Source organism: Rattus norvegicus, chromosome 1 (genome assembly GCF_036323735.1).
Source record: "Rattus norvegicus strain BN/NHsdMcwi chromosome 1, GRCr8, whole genome shotgun sequence".
NCBI classification, from domain to species: Eukaryota; Metazoa; Chordata; class Mammalia; order Rodentia; family Muridae; genus Rattus; species Rattus norvegicus.
Genome location: NC_086019.1, coordinates 239,334,698 through 239,356,181, shown reverse-complemented (window position 1 = coordinate 239,356,181; position 21,484 = coordinate 239,334,698). Strand labels below are relative to the sequence as shown.

Here is a 21,484-nt window from a genome sequence, read left to right as displayed (position 1 = left end):
GCATTGCTAAATACAGAGAGCTGAGGCTGAGCTACAGAACACAGCTTAACCGATAGAGTTTAGGACCAGAGCTGTGGAATGAGGGAGAAGCCAGGAAGCTGCCGTCAGATCTGTGTTGGCATGAGACAAAGCAGTGAGAGGTGTGCCTTGGGCCCTGTGTCTCTCCAGTAGCTCCATCCTGATTCTAAGCCTAATGTTAGTACACTGACAGGCTGGTCCTAAAGCATGTTGGCAGGCTAGGCAGGCGGGGCTCCAGCATCTGCAATTGAGTGAAGCCCTCTATTTTATCTGTCAACTGGCAGTATATCAAAGAGCAAAGCTTGTATCTCCTCTCTCTGTCCCCTCTAGATACCCACCCACCCACCCGTCCACCCAAATTACGCTGTTTTTGTTTTGTTTGACTTCTTCTATTATCATATATATGATAATATATTAGATATCATATATATTAGATATCATATATATATATACATACATATATATATTCTGTTTCAAAATGTATTTCAGCAACAGACAACAACAACAATAGCAACAGCAACAAAATCTTTAAAAATGTAACCACAATATCATTAGCACGGTAACATTTTAACAAGAATTGTTTTAATAGCCTATCTAATAATGTCTAGATAGTATTCAGTCTTCCCCAGTTGTCTCAGGACTTTGGGTGGGAATGCAAATCTGCTTTCTCCCAGTAAGGTTCCAAATGATGTCACCTTGGGGGCTTACAGCATCCGATGTCTCTCTGACTCTAGGGTCCTCTTACTCTGTGCTATTTCCTTTCTTCTTCCTTTCCCTCTTGCTGTGCTCTAGGCTTTCTTGCTCTTCTCTCTCCCAGCCCCTTGCATTCCTTCTGCTCCTGCTCGTCCTCCTCCATTCTCTCTCTTCTGCATTTATATAAACCAGCTCACTGCCTCTCAGTGTCTGGCAGCCTGGGGTTTTCTTGCTGACTCAGCTTATTGATCTCAGCACACAGTCTTTGTGTGTGTGTGTGTGTGTGTGTGTGTGTGTGTGTGTGTGTGTGTGTGGTTTGTACAAAACAGGCAGTCGGTCAGTTTTAGAGGATCGTCTGATTTAAGTTTAACTTAATGGTGAAAATCCTTGCCAAATCTCTTCGTTGAGCCCTTTTCATGCTCTCCTCATTCCTTAGACAGTGAGGAAACCTTTCACCAATTATTTGACTTTTCCAGGGTCGATTTGTACAGGGGGAAGAAAACCAGAGTAGATTTCAATTTCTGAGCCCACTTCCTTTCGGTTGTTGCTATCAGCTATTAGAAAAGAGAATTGGTTCCTTAGAGTCTTTTTCGAAACTGGGGATTTTCTAGGACTGGTAAGTTTCTGTATCTCTAACACACAGAGAGAGGAAGCTATAGATTACAATAATTTATTATGTATGACTTATTAAAGGGCTCCAAGCAGAAGAAGGACAAAGATACAGAAATGCTACCCTGACTCGATTAGTACAATTATTATGTTAGCCATGAGATGAAGCTGCTAGCCACCCTTATGAGATTACAGATTCAGACTTATTCCTTTCATCCCATTGTGTAGTTACTTTTAAAGCTAATTTTCAAATTATTAATCTTTGATTAATAGGAACTTTTTTAAGTTCTTTTGACACACTTCTAATAATCTTGATGACTTTCTTGAATTTACATAATAAAATACTGTAGCTTTGGTTCATGCAATTCTTGTTCTTGATCCTAGAGAACAACGGTCTCTCCAAGAATATTTGGTTTCTTGAGCAAGAAGTGATGTAAAGGAAAAGAGAGATTTCACCTGAAAGTAATTCAATTTTTAGTTATCATAAGGGTTAAAGAATAGAAAGACTGTTAATACAGAGTACATGAACTCAGCACCATTCCTTCTAAGGCCCAGAAGTGATTGACACAAGTAATATATTAAGGAAATTTGTAACCTGGAGAAATGGTTCAGTTGTTAAGACCACTTGCTGCTCTTGTAAAGGTCCCGTTCCCAGCAAATTCGTCAGGCCTCTCCCCTGTAATTTCAGTTCCAGGGGATATGGCATCCTCTTCTGGTCTCTACTAGCACGTGTGCACATGTGGTGTATACACACACACACACACACACACACACAACACACAAACATGCACACACACACCAATAAAAATAAATTGTTTTTCTTAAAAAAGATGTTTTTATCGGTTTAGGAGTTAGGGTTTTAGGAGAAACACTTTCCTACTGTGGGAACATCATCCTCTCCTTGCTTTGTGCTGGGTCATTTTTCTTTCTATTATAGAACACTAACAGTTCTCAGCAGTCTGCATTCTAAGGCTCCTTTGACCTCCAGGCTTAGCCTGCCCTGACGACTGTCAGAGAACTCCATATTGGAGGCCCCACATACCCCTAACAATATGACCCATGCTGGGTCAGCTACATGCCATCTTTCAGGTCTCAAAGACCAAAGAAAGAACATAGCATCCTGATGTAACAGGAAAGCACACATCATGGCCATGCTCTGCCAAGATGCTCTGTAGCCCCTACTCCCATATCTGCAGAGCTGGCCCTCCTGAGAATTCACATCTCCCCTCCCTCTCTTCCTACTGCCTTGGATTAGCTAGATCTGTTACCTTTAAGACTTTAAACGCGCACACACACACACACACACACACACACACACACACAACCTCTTGTTTGCTACTATGACCAGCTGTTTCCCTCTGCAGTAGCAGAACAGCATTAAGGTCTATCACTAAGTGATCAGCCTGAGGGCATTGACATGTAACTCTACAGCCCACTGTCCTTTGTAACTCTGCAAAAGATTAGGTGGCCTTCAAGCTGATTCCTGTACCTTGAGTTTGCTAGGAGATAAAAAGGCAGGAAGGTGAGCCCATTTCCTCTTCACAGCTGCTTAGAACCCAGTCTCCAAGAGGAGGAAAAATGTCTTTTCTTCCTTACAAAAGGGATACAAGGTCTATCACAGAAACCACAAAGAGACGGAGGATAAATAAATAAACAAATAAATAACCATCCTTAGTCACCAGATAATGACCTCTGATTGTTTTGCTGCACATCCTTATGTCTGTTCTGTATCCTGTGCTACTGAAAACTTGAAGACAACTTACTACACAATGATGCTTTTAGTGTCATGGAAGCCTGTCAGCACAGCTGCTCTATAACACTGTCATCATGGTCACTATTTTAAGACAGTCTCTTGCAACATAGCTCAGATTAGTCTTTAAAGCTTGGTGTATATGATTGTGCCTTGCCACCAATATAATTGTAAATGTCATATTATTTATGAATCACATTCTTATTTAATTGGACTGTTTACATTTTACTGTAAGTGCCTGAAAGCTAAAAAAGGTCTAAAATCACTGCCTTATTCTAAAATAGGAATACGTATTACTCAGTGGTTCCCATAGCCCGCACCCATGTCCAACAACATTAATTATCTTCCAGATCAGAGGATGAATAAATATAGCAGATGAATATTTTTTAATAATCTGCCACGGAACTTGTCATACTGGAAAGGTTGCAGTAAGATTGAAATGACCTTCAGTCTAACAGGCCTTCTGCAGTTTACCTCCAATAGCAGGCAGGCTCAAGAGAGTGCGTGTAAGCTTTCTTTAATCAATGTACTTTAGTCATACCCTGCTGCTGTGGCTGCAGGTATGCTAATGAGAACTTTAATGCTCCTGGACTTGACTGTGGAATCTTTCCTCAGTAGATTTGGAAACACATTGAGAAGTCAGCCTGGGCAACCTGCAGGGCACAAGGCACAGGATTCTGCATGGCCATTTGGACTCCCGGGAGGTGAGGACTTGCTTTGATTCACAGAGTCAGGTAAGAATAACACCCTCCCCCCTTTTTTAATGAAAAGAGATGGAAAAGGAACAATAGCCCACAGATCATCTTGTTGTCTAAGACCTGGATACAGTCTGGAAGTTTTACCTTGTTCATAGTTTTGGGAGCCCATTTGTGTCAAATTGTTTATTTGTTTCATTGTTGTCTCCATGAAGAACAGATCTTTATGTTGCAAAGATGTGCCAAATAGCAAGCTTGCTGGAGTCTGACTGAGTGAGCCATTATGAAATAACTTAAGTCATTTAAGTTACAGTGAAAGACTCAGGGCCTCATGGTAGGTTTGCACCCAGAGGATGAACAAGACATCTGCTTTCATATTTGATTCAAGGTTTTGTTCACCAATGCTAGGAATAAACAGTGCTAATCAAAAATCTGATTTCCTGAAAAGGACTGTAAGGTCAGATCAAGTGTTTTTAAAAAAATGGTAATGTATCAGAAGCAATCCAAGCAGATAAAGAGAGTGGGGAAGCATGTGAGGTAGACCATTCAAGTCCAAGTAAGAGGTTAGATCAAGTCAGTTATTGGTTTGTATTGAGGGTTGGTATTGTAAATCCAACACACACACACACACACACACACACACACACACACACACACACAGAGACACACACAGACACACACACACAGACACACACACACAGACACAGACACACAGACACAGACACACACACACAGACACAGACACACACAGACATACACACAGACATACACACAGACACAGACAGACAGACAGATAGACAGACAGGCACACAGACACAGACAGACAGACAGACAGACAGACAGGCACACACACACACACACACACACACACACACACACACCACACAAAATCTCTGATTCATAGACAAGCCGTGATTACATTTATATATACAGTCTTCATTCTGATGATCTAGGGTTGAGATGCCCAGTTGTTCCTCATCTTGGCTCAGAAGAAGCACCTAGGAATAAAAGCTTTAAGCGGGTATTGAGTATAATGGACTTAAAGTCCACTACGGGAAACAGCAGCTAGTGACAGGTAAGTGGCCGTCAGTATTGGAGATTCAGAGGCATGCTTTAGATGTATTTTCTCATCCCTGTGACTGGTGAAGGGAATTGGGACTAAGGCATAGACCTAACTAGCCTTGCTCTAGATCTGAGGTTACCCTATTGAGGGTGATGGTGGCCACAGTAAGGAGAGCATCCCAGTAAGAAGAACATACGTTCCCATCTGTTATCCCTTCCCAGGTCTACTCAACTCAGAAGTTTCTGCCATTGTTGATTTTTCACCTCTAGTCCAAAGATTGCAAAATCCAATGAATACAGAAACCAGGAGGTGATTTAGATGGATTAGGCCCATGAGCAGGGATTAGAAGCTAGAGAGTTCCTGGCACACCCAAGGGATAGCCGTGCTACCATACTCTGGGCACTACCTTTGAGTAAATGTCAACTTTCAGATTTTGTAAGTGTAAATTCTAACCTAACAGAGACTCTGATGATGATATTGTTAATGTCGTCATCTGGGTGAAATCAAAACAGAACCTTGTCTGGGCCTTACAGAACATATCTGATCTCTTGCCAGTTTGAAACTCTTAGGTGAACAGCACCTTAGCCTGAAAGGACTTGATTTCAGTTCTGTATGCCTGCGTGAGTTTTCTAAAGCACAGGTTAAGAAAGCAGGCTGGAGATGGCCCAGCTGCGATGAGTTCTTGTTCTTCTGGGTTTAGTTTTTAGCACTGTCATGGTGGCTCACAGCCATTTTTAATTTCCATTCTAGGGAATTTGACTTCGGACCTCCTTAAGAACCAGGCATATATGTGTTACACATACAAACATGAGGGCAAAATACTGACACGTGCAAAATAAATAAATCGAGCCCCAAATTTTTTAATGAAAAATTGATCAGAAAAAAATCCCACCTGGGTTTACAATAACCCTCTAACATTGAACCTGGGAGAGGTGTGCAGTTTTGTTGTTTTGAAATGTAAGGTTAAGACTGTTCTTTGAGCACTTAATTACATCTCAGGGGACCAAAGGAGTAATACCGATAGCATAGCATAGCACAGCATAGCATAGCATAGCACAGCATAGCATGGCATAGCATAACATAGCATAGCATAGCACAGCATAGCATGGCATAGCATGGCATGGCACAGTATAGCATAGCATGGCATAGCATAGCATGGCATGGCATAGCATAACATAGCATAGCATAACATAGCATAGCATGGCATAGCATGGCATGGCACAGTATAGCATAGCATGGCATAGCATAGCATGGTATGGCATAGCATAACATAGCATAGTATAACATAGCATAGCATGGTGTAGCATAACATAGCATAGCATAGCATGGCATGGCATGGCATGGCATGGCATAGCATAGCACTTTATGGAATTCTATAACATTGATACTAAAATGATCACTGTATACCTATGGTTGAGTATCTAAACATTTCCTACAAGTCCTCTGTAAGGACCAGATAAGAGATTTCAACTTCATTGCTAGGCTTCAAAGTTTAGTTTTACACCAGGTTATAATTCTTCTTGTTATATTGTAGCGCAGTGGTTCTCAACCCTTACTACAGGTTCCAATTAATTTAATACAAGTTCTAACCCTTCAATACAGTTCCTCAAGTCGTAGTGAACCCCCAACCATAAAAGTGTTTTTGTTGGTACTTTTATAACTGTAATTTGATACTGTTATGAATTGTAATATATACATATCTGTGTTTTCCGATGGTCTTAGGCGACCCATGTGAAAGGGTCATTCATTTGGGGTCACCACTCACAGGTTGAGAACCACCATTGTACTAGATTTTTAACTCCTGAAGTCACCTTGAGTGGTGATAAATTCTTCTAAAACATTTGAAAGAAAATGATAAAAGAAGAACTTTTGTGGAACACAGGAGCCGTAAGCTATATGATATTTTTCTGATTACCAAAAGAAAGATTTTCACTAATTGCTGGCTAGAACTACCAATGTCCTCTTCTGTACAGGCAGTCAGTGAAGGTGCCAACAGAGTTTGAACAGCAACACAGTGCATTTCACCTCCATTTGGACAAGGAAAAATTAAAACATTATTATTATTTTAAGTAAATTTAGCTGGGCATGGTGGTACACTCCTCTCATCCCGGCACTTTGGAGGCAGAGGCAAGTAGATCTCTGTAAGTTTAAGACCAGCCTGGTCTACATAAAGAGATCCTGTCTCAATCAATCAATCAACCAATCAATCAATCAATCAATCAACAGTTTAAGTTATTTTACTTTATGTTAATGGGTGCTTTGCATTCGTGTATGCCTGCGCACCACCTTCATGCCTAGTTCCCATAGGAACAGAAGAAGGTGTCAGATTCCCCGGGACTAGCGGTAGAGATGGTAATGAGCCTCTACTTGGATCTGATAATCTTGGGTCTTCCGGAAGAGCAGGTGATACCCTTGGCCTCCAAGCCATCTTTCCAGCCCATGGACAAGATAATCCTACTTGGTTCATAAGGAAAGAGTACAGCTCTGAGCCTGACTAGCCCCTGCAAAGTGCAAGCAGTGTGTTGTGTATCAGTTACCGTATGGAAGCACTCTCAGCCCAGACCTGTGTATAATCCCATAAATAGTACCATTGCCGTAAACAGAAGCAGAAGGGTGTAGCCAAGGAATGGCAGTGTCAAATCATAGGAACAGTGGCCAAGAGGATCATGGTGCTGAGACAGATTTGGAAGCCATATCTAGGCTTTTCAAGAAGAGTACTTTTATTTTTTGGTCTTATTTTCTAAGGACTTGGGATATGGAGCCAGAGGTAAGTGTGTTTTGAGCTTGCCATCCGTCCTTGGCACAGTCTGCTGAAATAGGAGAGCTGTGATTGCTTAGTTAATCTTGGGCAGCTTGAAGTGCATGCCTGTTAATCTGTAATTTCTTTTCCTCCTGTGTTTCTTCTTCTATCTTTGTCTTAGGAGAAATGGCAAAGCGAACCTTCTCCTCCTTGGAGGCGTTCCTCATTTTCCTTCTGGTAATGATGACGGCCATCACAGTGGCCCTTCTCACCCTCTTGTTCGTCACCAGTGGGACCATCGAAAACCACAAAGGCAAGTGTCTTGGGCTCGTCTGAACGTCAGTCCCGGATTGTAGAATGTTTCGAGATTGTTGGGCAGTGCCAAGATGGGCAACGGTGTCTTTCTGCTTCAGCTGCCCGTGAGCAGCCTGAGAGAGCTGTCTTCCCCTGCACTGCTTGTGTTCTCTGAAATGATAGCAGCTTTTATCACAGCTACCTTTGCCCACAGATAGCCAGATAACAGTTACACATATCTGCTTAGTTTTTCTGTTGATGCAGTCACAGTTCAAGGTTCTTTTAAGCCTAGAAAGTTTACCTTTCGATACTAAGCCTCCAGTCTTTCCCTCCTGGTTGCTCTATTCTTCTACTTGGAGCAAAGTAGAAACCAAACCATTAGCCAAACAAACCATCCTAAATGGTAATGCCAGACCCCAGGCCCTACAAGGGCCAGTCAATTTCTGTAAACAAGGTACACTTTGTCATGATATCATATCTAATCTTAATTTTGTGTGTGTGTGTGCACGTTCCTGAAAGGATATAGAAATTGTGCCATTTAGATATTGATTTCCTTGTTCCAATGTTGAAGGCAAACTTCATTTCTGAATGTGGCCTAGGGTGCATTTCTAGGTCCTATTATCATTGGGTCATGGGTGGAGCCTCTATTTCAGAGAACAGATACATGGGTATTACCTGAATAGAGACGATAGACAAGGGCTGGATGTTTGATCAAATTCAGGAGGAAGGGAGGGAGGGAAGAAGGGAGGGAGGGAAGGAGGGAAGAAGGGAGGGAGGGAGAGAGAGAGAGAGAGAGAGAGAGAGAGAGATTGAGAGAGAGAGAGAGAGATATTGCCTCAGGTAGAGTAGCAAAGGAGATGGAACCTTCCCCATTTGTAGCCTCTTCATTCTTGCAGTGTGTTCCTTGCCACATCTTGGTACTCTGAATTCTCTGTAAATACAAAGGAGTAAGGGTTGTCTGTTGCAGCGGCGGGCAAAGCAGACTACTCTTGGACTACTAGAAGCAAAATCATCCTCAGGACTTAATGTTGTTCATTCAGCATGGCTTCTAGAATAAGAGAATAGATAATATGGAGAGTCGGGAGATTACCAGAAGCCGCAGGATATTCTCATAGCAGTACTATTGCATTTGGAGGGTGGGGCATGTGGTGGGGGCTGTGTAATAAGAGTCCTATGCTATTCTCTCATCTAACCTTCACAAATTTCTTTTATGAAGTTCTAGTGTTGATACCATTTTACACCTCGCAATCCCAGGATTACAAAGAGCTCGCGCTCTCTGTGAGGCTTGGTCTCAGTGTATATCACATTCAGCACAAGGCCCATGGCTTGGCAGCCATGTGGCAAAAGCAAAAGTATGCTTTTTCTCCCTGTAGTATCTGATGCTGTGCAAGAGATGTCTGAGGGCCCAACTCCCCTGGAGAGGCAGCTGCAGGACTATCTGGTTCTGATTTGAGGTTCTCTGGACACCAGCTTCATCACATGTTCTTTGTGAAGTCCTAGTTAAATCGCTTCTTCTAGTTCAGGTTTCAGGGTTCTTACTTATAAACATGGGAAGTTATATTAGAAGAACTGTGAGGGTCCAAGCCTGGGCCCTAGAAACACTATCAAGCTCTGTTTGGCTGTTCATCCTCTAAGGGCCAAAGTCACAGTGAAAAACAAAAAGATTTATATTCCATACGGCCACAGTGTGCAGAGGAACAAAGAGGATCAGTGATCCCTCCACCTCCAGCCCAAGTCCACCTGACGTGAGGTTTAGCTTTCAATAGACGGCAAGTGGCATGCATAGCTGTTCAGTCACACATCCTGCCTGGTCAAAATGGGATCCTTTTACCATCCTGGTCTCAGTTCCGGTCTCTCCTGCAAGGTGCTTTGACAGGCGGTCAGAACTATGTGGAATCTCCTGTGGGAGATAAACGCTCACCCCGGCCCTGGCTGGCACCACGTCCCCACCCATTTTCTGTTTAGAGCATGAAATTTCTGGGGGAAATTTCAATGTCTAGGGCCCATTGTTCTAGTAGCTGATAGCCAGGGGATGGGGCGCTTAATGATATCTTTGCTATTAAGCGTTTCTTAATATCATCACTGCTGCTAGACTGGTTATAGCCGGAGTTGTTGATCTCTAGAATTTCAATCCCCAAATTCAGGAATCTCAGAAGAGATCAGACATCAATCCCCTTCTCTAAGTACTTCTGACTGCCCAGGCCTGTGGCGCTGTCCTCTGATGCTTTGGCTACTCCTGACAGTAGCAGAAAGGCAAGCAAATGTATATGCAAAATGTCCCGCTGTGAGCTACATAGTAGCACTGCTCCAACTCTTTAATGTGTATCACAAGGTTACCGCTCAAAACTGTACTAGGAAACACACTAACCTCTACTTACTCTAGAGGAAAGAGTCAGAGAGAATTACATCCCATGATCTGTTTGGCAGAATTAGGTTTCAAACCAAGAAGTTTGTGTCTGCCACTTGCCTTTTACGTTCTATATCATTTTCCATCCCCTGCTATTCATATAAGTTTGTGTGATATAAATAAATATGTGTATAGAGGCACACAGTTGGCATGAAATATATGTATATAAGCACGCACATATTAGAATAATCAAATTGAGGTAGAATTGCGTCACCAAATGTAAAGTGACTAAAGGTGAATTAACAACAGGCTTTAACATGCTGAGAACCAGAACGGGGAACGTCACAGCTGGATGGTATTTTTAATGAGAAACTAGACTCGTTGTAGGAGTGATGGAGGTGGACCAGCTCTCAAAGGAGTGGTGGACAGTACTCAGTAGTCAGGAGTAGCCAAAGCATCAGAGGACAGCGCCACAGGCCTGGGCAGTCAGAAGTACTTAGAGAAGGGGATTGATGCCTGATCTCTTCTGAGATTCCAGAATTTGGGGACTGAAATTTTAGAGATCAACAACTCTGGTTGTAACCAGCCTAGCAGCAGTGACGATATTATCAAGAAACGCTTAATAGCAAAGATATCATTAAGCGCCCCACCCCATGGCTGTCAGCTACTAGAACAATGGGCCCTAGACATTGAAATTTCCCCCAGAAATTTCATGCTCTAAACAGAAAATGGGTGGGGACGTGGTGCCAGCCAGGGCTGGGGTGAGCGTTTATCTCCTCTCCATTGTTGACCACTCTGTGCAGTGGTGGGAAGTCTGGAGACAACGGGACAAGTCCAAGTCAGGCGCCGGGCTTGGGAGCAGAGTGGGAGTACCTTGTTCGTGGCTTGCTTGACGAGAATGGAAAAGTAGGGAGGGGAGGAGGATGAGGCACCAAAGAAACGCTGGTGAGAAGTTAAAAGTGAAAAATATTTTTGCAAAGACTTAGCTTATTATTCTAAAACGTCGCTAGTCCAAGAGCAAGTCTGCACTTCAGTTTATGATTTCAAACAGGCTCCCATTTCTCACTTTCATATGTAGTCCAGTGTATAACACTGGGAGCTGTGGAGAACACCTACAACCCCAGCATATAGAAGACAAAGGCAGGGAGAACTCTGAGTTCCAAGGCTGCTTCAAAAAGTAGCAGGGGAAGGGGGGGGGGGACCAGGAGGGGAATGAAGACTGGACTATAACAAAGGATAAAAGAATAATAATAATAATAATAAAAAAGAGATGAACCAATCCAAACCAAGCAAAAGTGAAAAGATGAGAGACAATGTGAAAAGTTTTCCTTAGGAACCTGAAACTGTGTCTTCTACCTGATATCAGGGAGTAAGTGGGATAAAGTGCTGGTTTTCAACTATCCTGTTCTGTTTTAGATTCAGGGAATCACTGGGTTTCAACCACCCAGGGCCCCACAACCACCCAGTCCTCTCCAACCACACAAACTCCAACCACACAAACTCCAGACCTCCCTCCCTCTCAGAACTTCAGTGGCTACTACATTGGTGTTGGGCGAGCTGACTGCACCGGACAAGTGTCAGATATCAATTTGGTAGGTAAATGACTTGGTTACTTAAAGAAGATGTGAAACAAGTCCTTGTTTTATTTGGTAGCCTTTATTCCTGATTATTGTATAATCATCATTTATTTCTTTTGTTGACATTGTTGCTGCCCAGTACTAAGAATATTATCTATAAGGACAACTAATTTTTAAAATTTAATCACAATCAATTTTGTGGGTGGATCTATATATTCTGACCTTCCCTATTTATAAACTTGTGGTGAAAAGCCAGAAAATCTCTGAAGATTTAATACTGTATACCTCCTATTTGTAACATTCAGACAAGTATGAATTTTTTTTGCTTGTTTGTTTTTGTTTTTATTTTTTAACACACACACACACACACACACACACATACACACACACACACACATATATATTTGAAACAGAGTTCTGTGATATAAACCTCGGCTGACCTGAAACTCACTATGTAGAAAAGGCTGACTTTGAACTCATACAGATCTGTCTGTGGTTGCCTCCCAAGTGTTGGCATTAAAGGCATATATGGTTAAAGCTTTAAATCTAATGTGGGCCAGCGTCATGGACTTCCATGAGTCACAGGCAACTTATTGACAGCCACCATGCCAGTGGTGGAATTTCCCACCCACCTCACTGCTTGCCTAGGGAATTAGAGCAAGAAGTTGTCTGCTGCAACTTGTTCCTTTCTAGCAAATACTCTTTATTATACCCAGCTGTTTGTTCTGAAGAGTAAGCCTCAAGTGTGAACACTAGATGAACAATCAAGAGTGGGAAGACCTGGGTTTACTTTAAATAGGTGGTTGTTTCTTTGTTTGCTTGTTTTGGATATGGAGAGAGAAGGGTTGTGGAACAGGAGTGAGTGCATGATCTTACTTGGCTTAGCTAGAGAATAATGAGGCAGTAAAAAGCCGAGTTACAGTGGAGGAAGGAGACACGGTGCGTTCCTTATAAAACCTTAGGTGAAATTCATCCCATTACAGACATAGGAAGTCTCCCGAGGGTACAGCCACCTGCTCTCTCCTCACAGAGAAGTTTTGCCAATCTGATCAGTACTTTTCTCTTTTTCTGTGCAAATACCAAAGGCTCTATCATGAATTCAGTTTCTTTACATATTTGGAAACACAAATCACACACATACATACACATACACACAATTTCACTGAGTCACAGTGTCATGCCAATTTTTGTGTCCCTGAGCAGGCTCTTCTGGTAGGATGGTGCCTGGCTTCTGAAGAAGTTCAATGTCTTTCTCTCCTTTTAGATGGGCTATGGCAAAAATGGCCAGAACGCACAGGGTCTCCTCACCAGGCTGTTCAGCCGCGCTTTTATCTTGGCGGATCCAGATGGGTCAAATCGAATGGCATTTGTGAGCGTGGAACTATGCATGATTTCCCAACGACTCAGGTTGGAGGTGAGTGATACAAGGAAGGGCTGGGAAGGACGCTGGATGCCCTGGACAGGAACTCTGCACTCTTGCTTTCTCATCTAATGAGTATCTCCTGCCTTCAAAGTAAGGTGTTGACAGACACACCAAACAGTCATGCAGGCAGAGGCCCTCCTTTACTGCCGTCGTACGTGTTCCTTTTCAAAGCGTGTTTTCAGTTATTCTGACAGCTCATCATTGTTATGAATGCAAATGCTCTCTGAAAGCTTGCCATGCTCCACTTGCGTTCTCATGTATCCTCACGTAGTCATTCTTGTCAGCTTGTCAGACGTCTCAGGGCACCGACGGGTCCCTGACCTCTTCCTCAAGTTCTCACGCAGTTGAGAATGCCTGTAAGGAGGAACCAGTTGAGGACTGCAGTGCGGCAGAGAGGTATAGCACCAGCATGAGCAGCAATCAGGTGTCAGTCGTGCAGGCGTGTGTTCCGTCACTCTTGTTGAACACTTCGCTGCTGTGCTGTGTGGATCGGGCAGTGATGACACCCTGAAGACATCACCTGATGTTGCCACTCTTGGGACTGTAGTGGGACTCGCTCCCCTGTGCAGACAGGAGGAGGGGGAGGAGGAGCAGGAGGAGGAGCAGGAGGAGGAGGAGGAGGAGCAGGAGGAGGGGGAGAAGGAGGGGGAGGGGGAGGAGGAGCAGCAGGAGGAGCAGGAGGAGGAACAGGAGGACGAGGAAGAGGAGGAGGAGAAGCAGGAGGAGGGGGAGGGGGAGGGGGAGGAGGGGGAGGGGGGAGGGGGGAGGAGGGGGAGGAGGGAATTAACTATTTTCATCTGTCCTATGCCAACAGCAAACCCCTAAGCTGGCTCTGCTGTTTTCCCCAGATAAAATAGCCGGATCCTAGAGGAAGGGATTCATCTTCCAAAATTAAGGCAATTATTAGCAAATAGTAGAGCTGGTCACAAACTCACTGGCATATGCTACAATAACTTTGAACTTACAGTGTTTCTGCCTCTACATCCTAAGTACCAGGCTTACTTGTGGTTTATGTGGTACTGAGGATTGAACCCAGGGATTTCTGTAAACCATGCAAATACTCTCCTAACTATGGTGCATCCAACTAGGAAAGACTCTGTTCTTTTAGATGGAAAATCGCCTCTATTGTTTCCTTTATGGTGTTTTGCTAGTGTTTGTAGAGGACACAATTAGAGTCACAGTCCATGTCCTCTGTACAGCTAAGTCTTAGGGGAAAAGACTGTAACAGAACCGTGCAGGTTGCCATGAATCACAGGAGTACAGTTCTATAGTGGTTATCTATTTCCATATAGTATTTTATCCACCATACAGTAGCCCAAAATGACAATATTTAGTATCTTACTTGCTCTGTGGAAATGGAATTTAGGACTAGCTTAGCTACATAGTTCTGGTGGTTTGGGTTCTCTTGCAGTTATGAGGATGGCAAGGGATAGACACGAAGGTTTAACTCAGGCTACGGGATCCACATGCAAGATGGCTCTAATGGGTTTGTTATCAGGAAGCTTTGGGTCTCCACTCAATTGTCATGAATTCTTGCAGGGCAGTAGACAGTGGTTTTCTGATTCATTTTCAGCAATTGTACACAATTACCCTGTCCTGTTCATTAAGCAAGTCTATACATACTTAAAGTTAGGAAAATTAAGCTTTAGAACTATGTTTTGTTTTGAGGCCAGGTCTCACTGTGAAGTTTAAGGCTATTTACTTAGGTAGGATGAGCATATGTAATCTTTTAAGACTATCACAAGAAGACAAGGAAATGCAGAAAATGAAAAGTGGGAAACCATTTTCATAGTAGAAATCATACTTTACTGTGTAGAATTCCAAATGGTTAGAGTGGAGAGGGAGTGTGCTGGTTAGTTTCTTTGGTCAGCTTGTCACAAGCATGGGTCATCTAGAATGAGGGGACCTCAATTGAGAAAGTGTCTTTTTTTTAAAAAAAAATTAATCATTCCATTCGTTTACATCTCAAATGATATCCCACTTCCCGGTTATCCCCTCCACCAACCTCCCATCCCACATCCCACATCTCCCAACCCTTCCTTCCTTTTGCCTGTATGAGAGGGCTCCTCCACCCACCCACAGTCTTCTGCCCCACCGCTCCAGCATCCTCCTATGCTGGGGCATCAAGCCTCCCAGGACCAAAGGCCTTCACTCCTGTTGCTGTCAGGCAAGGCGATCCTCTGCTACATATGTATCTGGAGCCATGGGTCCCTCCAGGTACACTCCTTGGTTGGTGGTCTAGACTCTAGGAGAACTGGGTGGTCAGGCCAGCCTATGTTGTTCTTCCAATGGGGTTGCAATCCCCCTCTGCTCCTCCAGTCCTTCCCCCAGCTCCCCCATTAGGCTCCCTGAGCTCCATCCTATGGTTGGCTCCAAGCTTCCACATTGGCACTGGTCAGTTGCTGGCTGGACTTCCTCAGGACCTGCCATACTAGGTTCCTGTCAGCAAGCACCTCTTGACCATGGCAACAATGTTGGGTTTGGTGTCTGCAGACATGAGGGATCCCCAGGTGGGGCAGTCCCTGGTTGGCTCTTCCTTCAGTCTCTGTTCTATTTTTGTCCCTGTTCTTCCTTTAGACAGGAACATTTCTGTTAACAACTTTGAGATTGGTGGGTGTCCCCATCCCTCAACTGGGGGCTGTGCCTATCTGCTGAAGGAGGTCTCTGCAGGTTCTCTCTCCCCCCTCTCTGTACATTTTGACTAAAGTTGTCGCTACTGGGTCCTGGGAGCCTCATAGTTCCCTGGTGTCTGGGACCCTCTGGTGTGGCCATACCCAGTTCCTCATCCCCCTGCTACATATTTTTGTTCAATTTCCTGACTCTTTGTACCTCTCTCACATCCCCTCCAGTTCCTGATCGTGCCCCTCTTATGTCCTCCCCCTCCTTTTTCCCTCGTTGGTCCTCCTTTCCCTCCACCTTCCACAATCATCCTGTTCCCCCCTCAATGCAGGACTGAAGCATCCACACCCTGGGCTTCCCTCCTCCTAAGCTCCATATGGTCTGTGGGTTGTATTATGGGCATTGTGGGCTTTTGGGCTAATATCCACTTATCAATGAGTGCATACCATGTGTGTTTTTCTGTGATTGGGTTACCTCGCTCAGGATGATATTTTCTAGTTCTATCCATTTGCCTATGAATTTCATGAAGTCATTGTTTTTGATAACTGAGTAGTAGTCCACTGTGTAGATGTACCACATTTTCTGTTTCCATTCCTCTGTTGAGGGATATCTGGGTTCTTTCTAGATTCTGGCTATTATAAATAAGGCTGCTGTGAACATAGTAGAGCATGTGTCTTTGTTATATGTTGGAGCATCTTTTGGGTATATGCCCAGGAGTGGTATAGCTGGGTCCTCAGGTAGAACTATTTCCAATTTTCTCAGGAACTGCCAGACTGATTTCCACTTAAAGAAATGTTCATCCTTAGTCCTCAGGGAAATGCAAATCAAAACAACCCTGAGATTTCACCTCACACCACTCAGAATGGCTGAGATCAATAATTCAGGTGACAGCAGATGTTGGCGAGGATGGGGAGAAAGAGGACCGCTCCTCCATTGCTGGTGGGACAGCAAGCTGGTACAACCACTTTGAGAAAGTGCCTTTATCTGAGGGGTCTGTAAGTCCGTGGGGTTCTTCTCAAACTTGGTGTGGGTCTTCCTATATAAATTAAGGCAGTTAAGACAATTCTTCAATTAAGGCTCCCTCCTCCTTCCTCCTCCTCCTTCCTCCTCCTATTCTTCTTCCTCTTCCTTCTCTTCCTCTTCCTTATTTATTTTGTTATTTTTTTGGGCTTATTTATTTTGTTATTTTATTTTATGTGAGGGAGTCTTTGCGTACGTTTATGTATATGTACCATATATATGCACAGTGGGCCTGCAGAGGCCCACGAAGACATAAGCTCTTCTGGAACTGGAGTTGTGCATAAGGTATGAGCAGCTGTGTGGGTGCTGGGAACCGAACCAGGGTCCTCTGCAAGAGAATTAAGTGCTCTTAGCCTCTGAGCCATCGTCTAGCTGACTAGCAGGTAATGCTAATTTGTAGCAAATTGACATTAAAAATAGCCAACCCACATGGTAACCCTGGGGGCATAGATAGGTTAATGAGGTGAAATACTTTACATGGTCTTTTGTTTTGCTTTACTGACCACAAAATTGGAACAAAGCTGATAGAGCTCATTAGTTGAAGAAGAAGAAGAGAGTGAATTGATATCCCTGAATGTTAAATACATATCACATAAGCTGTTAGACCAACGGTGTGCTGAACCTGGACTGCACTGTCTCATGAGAGGCACTGCTAGTGGTTGCCTTGTGATTGACTCTTTTTGGGATCATTTTAGTGATATGTCACATAGAAGCGACAACAGCAGCAAATGAATCATAATTAGCTACTCAGCGACATTTACATTTTCAGTATCTTCTTGATGTGTTATGTGTATGTGTGTGTCTTTACACATACATATGTGTGTGTTCATTGATTGCCTAAGGTGGTGAACCTTTCCTTTATCTATAGCTGAACAATGAAATTAAAAATCCTAGTTGTTCAAAGCAGTATGGATCTGGTAGGATTAAGGTAATTTTTTTTTTTTAAAGTCCTGAATGGTATTGCTCCTTACTCCTATGCCTAGCATATTAGTGCTGACAGGATGGCTCTTTCCTACGTGAGTCCTCCACTGGATTCCTGGGGTGGCCTCACACACAGTAGGTGGTTTCTCATAGACCAACAAATGACACAGTGTGTGTCAGAGAACAGAGGGGTCTTCATCTTGTGAAGCAAGGCTTTGCAGTCTGTCTGGGATGTCTTTCCTATAGGCAACAGAAACAGCTTCTCTGTTTTCCTTTCAACGTCTGCCAAGCATAGCCCCTCTTCAGGAAGACCTCTAGTCACTATTATCCGCCACCATTTTCCTCACCCTGCCATGTTTTCCTACGTAGGATTCATTGCCAGGTTGTGTAACAGTACATAATTATTTTTGTCTTTCTCTTTCATTGTAATAAAACACCTTGACGGGGTTGGGGATTTAGCTCAGTGGTAGAGCGCTTGCCTAGTAAGCGCAAGGCCCTGGGTTCGGTCCCCAGCTCCGGAAAAAAAAAAAAAAAAAACACCTTGGAGGGTCAGACCTGCTATATTTCCTTTTTTTTTTTTTTTCCGGAGCTGGGGACTGAACCCAGGACCTTGCACTTGCTAGGCAAGCGCTCTACCACTGAGCTAAATCCCCAACCCCTACTTCTGTCTGTCAGTAATAGGAGATTTCGAAAGAGGAATACATGGAGTTCTGATTAGACAGACGTGGGCCTGGAGTTTGGTCTCCACTGGTTTTTAGTGGAAAAATCAACTCTTGTGTATTTGTTTGTCAGCTGAAAAATGGGGTTAGTAGAAACTACTTCTGGGGTTATGAATATTTTAAATAGCATATGTACATTAAATACCTAGCCGTGGCTGTGCTTGCACATAGCAAGGCTTTACAGATTGAGAGCATCTGCTGTCGCCATTATTACACTTGTTACTATGAGGGCGGCTTGGAGGGAGGAGGGGCCAGCTGAAAGGGAAGTGGGTGGGACAGACCAGTGCTTCTTCAGAAGCCCCCTTCCGGCTGAGATGCTGTAGGATTCTTCTTAGTTCTATGTTTTGTTTTCCTTCGAGGTCTTGAAGAGACTACAGAGTAAATATGGCTCTCTGTATCGAAGAGACAACGTTATCCTGAGTGCCACTCACACTCACTCTGGCCCAGCAGGATTTTTCCAATATACACTCTATATACTTGCCAGCGAGGGATTCAGCAACCGGACCTTTCAGTACATAGTCTCTGGGATCGTGAAGGTAGGCGAAAAGCGCCCTACAACTACAGTTTACTGTTCTCACGGATGTTTCAGTTTCACCTGCCTTTCCTCTTTTCCGATGTTACCAGAAGCCCATCTGTCTCTTTTCAGTTCAGACACCAGTCTCCAGGAAATGATAGTGGGTGTGAAGGCAGAAAGATGCTATAATGTCCTCCCTCAGAAGGAGAGAGAGCAACTTAGAGACTCAGCTGTGTCAGGGTTTTTATGGGGAGGGAAAGGAGGTGCTGTAGGGGCAAGGAGCGGCATGCAGGAAATGCCATGTGCTAAGTTAGGGCTTCGTCATCCAGGCTGTGAATGGCCATTTTCTCCTTGTGGCTAGAGCACTTGACCCAGAGCATCACCTCCCATGGTTAGTTGCAAATATATGACTTTTCTGTAAGTTAAACAGCATAATAATTTTTGAGATTTCAATTAGCACACAGGTGGCAAAGGCTGGATTTTTTTATAACACTTTTATCCTGTGTTTAGCAATGTGTTAAAGGTCTATGAAATAAATGTCATGGATTATAAGGAATATTAATTATAAAAGAACTCAGTAGATTGGGAAATACACACTACATACCTTAGTAAGAGCCTAGTATACTATACTTATATTAAAAAAAACTTTTGTCTTAGAATGCATAAGTTAATATGTATTAAGCTGCGATAAAAATATCCCCTTCCTCATGGCTTTCGTTAGAAATGTTTGAAAACAAAGAAGATGATGGGGCTGATGGGAAAGTTGGCTACTTGTATGACATTTGAAAATAAACATTATCCAGTGTCCTATTTGGGCCACCAAAAATGTCAAACTGTTCATGACCTAGCAGTCCACAGAGCCCAAGACATGGGACTCTTTCGGGTGTGGTTAATAAGCATGAAACATCCTTACTCACAACACTTCAACTATGAAGGCCACTTCTATTTACCTCCAGAATGATACTGGTCCTGTCATTCTCCCGCTGTTATGCTATAGTCAGGGCACCTTAGAAACAATGGGTGTTGACAATCGACAGGAAATGATAGTGGGTGTGAAGGCGGAAGGGTGCTATAATGTCCTCCCTCAGAAGGAGAGAGAGAGCACCTTAGGGACTCAGCTGTGTCAGGGCTTCTGTTTGTATTACTCAGCATCTCCACAAAGATGCGTAAACTTACAACTCTCTTTTTTAACTTCAGAGCATTGATATAGCACACACAAATCTTAAACCGGGCAAAGTCCTTATCAACAAAGGAAATGTTGCTAATGTGCAGATCAACCGCAGTCCCTCCTCTTACCTTCAGAATCCACCTTCGGAGAGAGCAAGGTAAGTGGGAAGATAATGGCACTTGTATCTTTATGTAACAGCAACCAAAGTCCAAGGCCAGCGTTGGTAAATTGTTGGGTATAGTGGGATCCCAGGAGGGTACTAAAGAACACAACCTTAACACGTTTATCTCAGGCAAGAAGAAACCAGAAGTGAACGTAGACCCAGAAATCAAGTCTTTTCACCGTCTCTGCACACCGTTGTCTGTGGGAAACCACATGGAAGTTGAATGACTGTAGTTGCCGCTGAAATCTTTTATTTTCTATGTGTAGCTTTTCAGGACTTCTCATCTCAATTTGTTGGGTCTCCGTTTCTCTCTCTCTACGAAGCGGAGATGTGAACGTCAAAGCATACCATTGAATGAGCAAGGTTTTCTCTACCTTATCTCATTATCTGTGGTCTGGAAGCATCAGCGTAGTTAGTCTACCTGAATTGAGCAAGGGAGGATGAGAGAGATTCTTGAAGCCAGAGCCAGATATAGCAACCGTCATAAGTAAATGGAGCAGCCGGTGGGGACGAGGGCTTTGTTTTTTTTAAAGCGATGAGCCAGGCTTGTGAATGATGATGAGACATACGTGGGTTCTGTGACAGCTAACAGGGTGCTTAGAGCTCACAGCTCTGGTCTACTGCGTGACAGCTTACATTCGCATAGTTTGCAAAGCTACTTGGTTGTAGGAGTTAGAATCTCATTTCCCTTGAAAAGACAGAGCGTTCTGAAGCCTCAGGTCTTGACCAACTGTGGTTTACATTCTCTTGAGTCCTTCTGAAGAGATTCTATTGAAAGCTGATGTGAGTGGACATTTCAAATGCAAATCCTGTTTGTAAGAGACCCACCCATGTTATATAGTGACATGCAATGATATGAAACTGGATTTTAGCTTCAGTTAGTGCATCTAGTGCCCCTGTCACTGATCATAATTGTAACCTGAGGACTGAGGTGTGAATGCATGTGTGCATGTGTGTTTGAGAGCACTCATGCCACAGCACATATGTAGCAGTCAGAGAACAACTTCTGGGAGCTGGCTCCCCCTTTCACTTTACATGAGCTCTGGAGATGAAAGTCATGTTGTGGGGCTTGCCCGGTTAGTGCCTTTATCCTCTGAGCCATCTCCCCCACTTCTGTTTTGTTAGTTTTTGTGTCTGCTTCTAATGTTTGG

General features: G+C 43.5%; 1 protein-coding gene across 19 annotated transcripts in view; it reads left to right on the top strand.

Annotated features, from left to right (window-relative positions):
• Positions 1-21,484, top strand: part of Asah2 (N-acylsphingosine amidohydrolase 2) — a 107,605-nt gene that overhangs the window by 30,417 nt on the left and 55,704 nt on the right. For 7 of the 19 annotated variants that reach the window (XM_006231263.3, XM_008760320.4, XM_039106879.2 and 4 more), the window contains 7 exons: positions 3,689-3,804; positions 4,719-4,840; positions 7,750-7,881; positions 11,626-11,801; positions 13,051-13,200; positions 18,848-19,024; positions 20,200-20,327. In XM_006231263.3, coding sequence (XP_006231325.1) covers positions 7,755-7,881; positions 11,626-11,801; positions 13,051-13,200; positions 18,848-19,024; positions 20,200-20,327 — 758 coding nt within the window. In that variant the 5' untranslated portion in view covers positions 3,689-3,804; positions 4,719-4,840; positions 7,750-7,754. Of the gene's footprint in view, positions 1-3,685; positions 3,805-4,718; positions 4,841-7,749; positions 7,882-11,625; positions 11,802-13,050; positions 13,201-18,847; positions 19,025-20,199; positions 20,328-21,484 lie in introns of those variants that run through there. The other 12 variants (XM_039107021.2, XM_063262182.1, XM_039107153.2 and 9 more) reach the window with 4 other exon arrangements.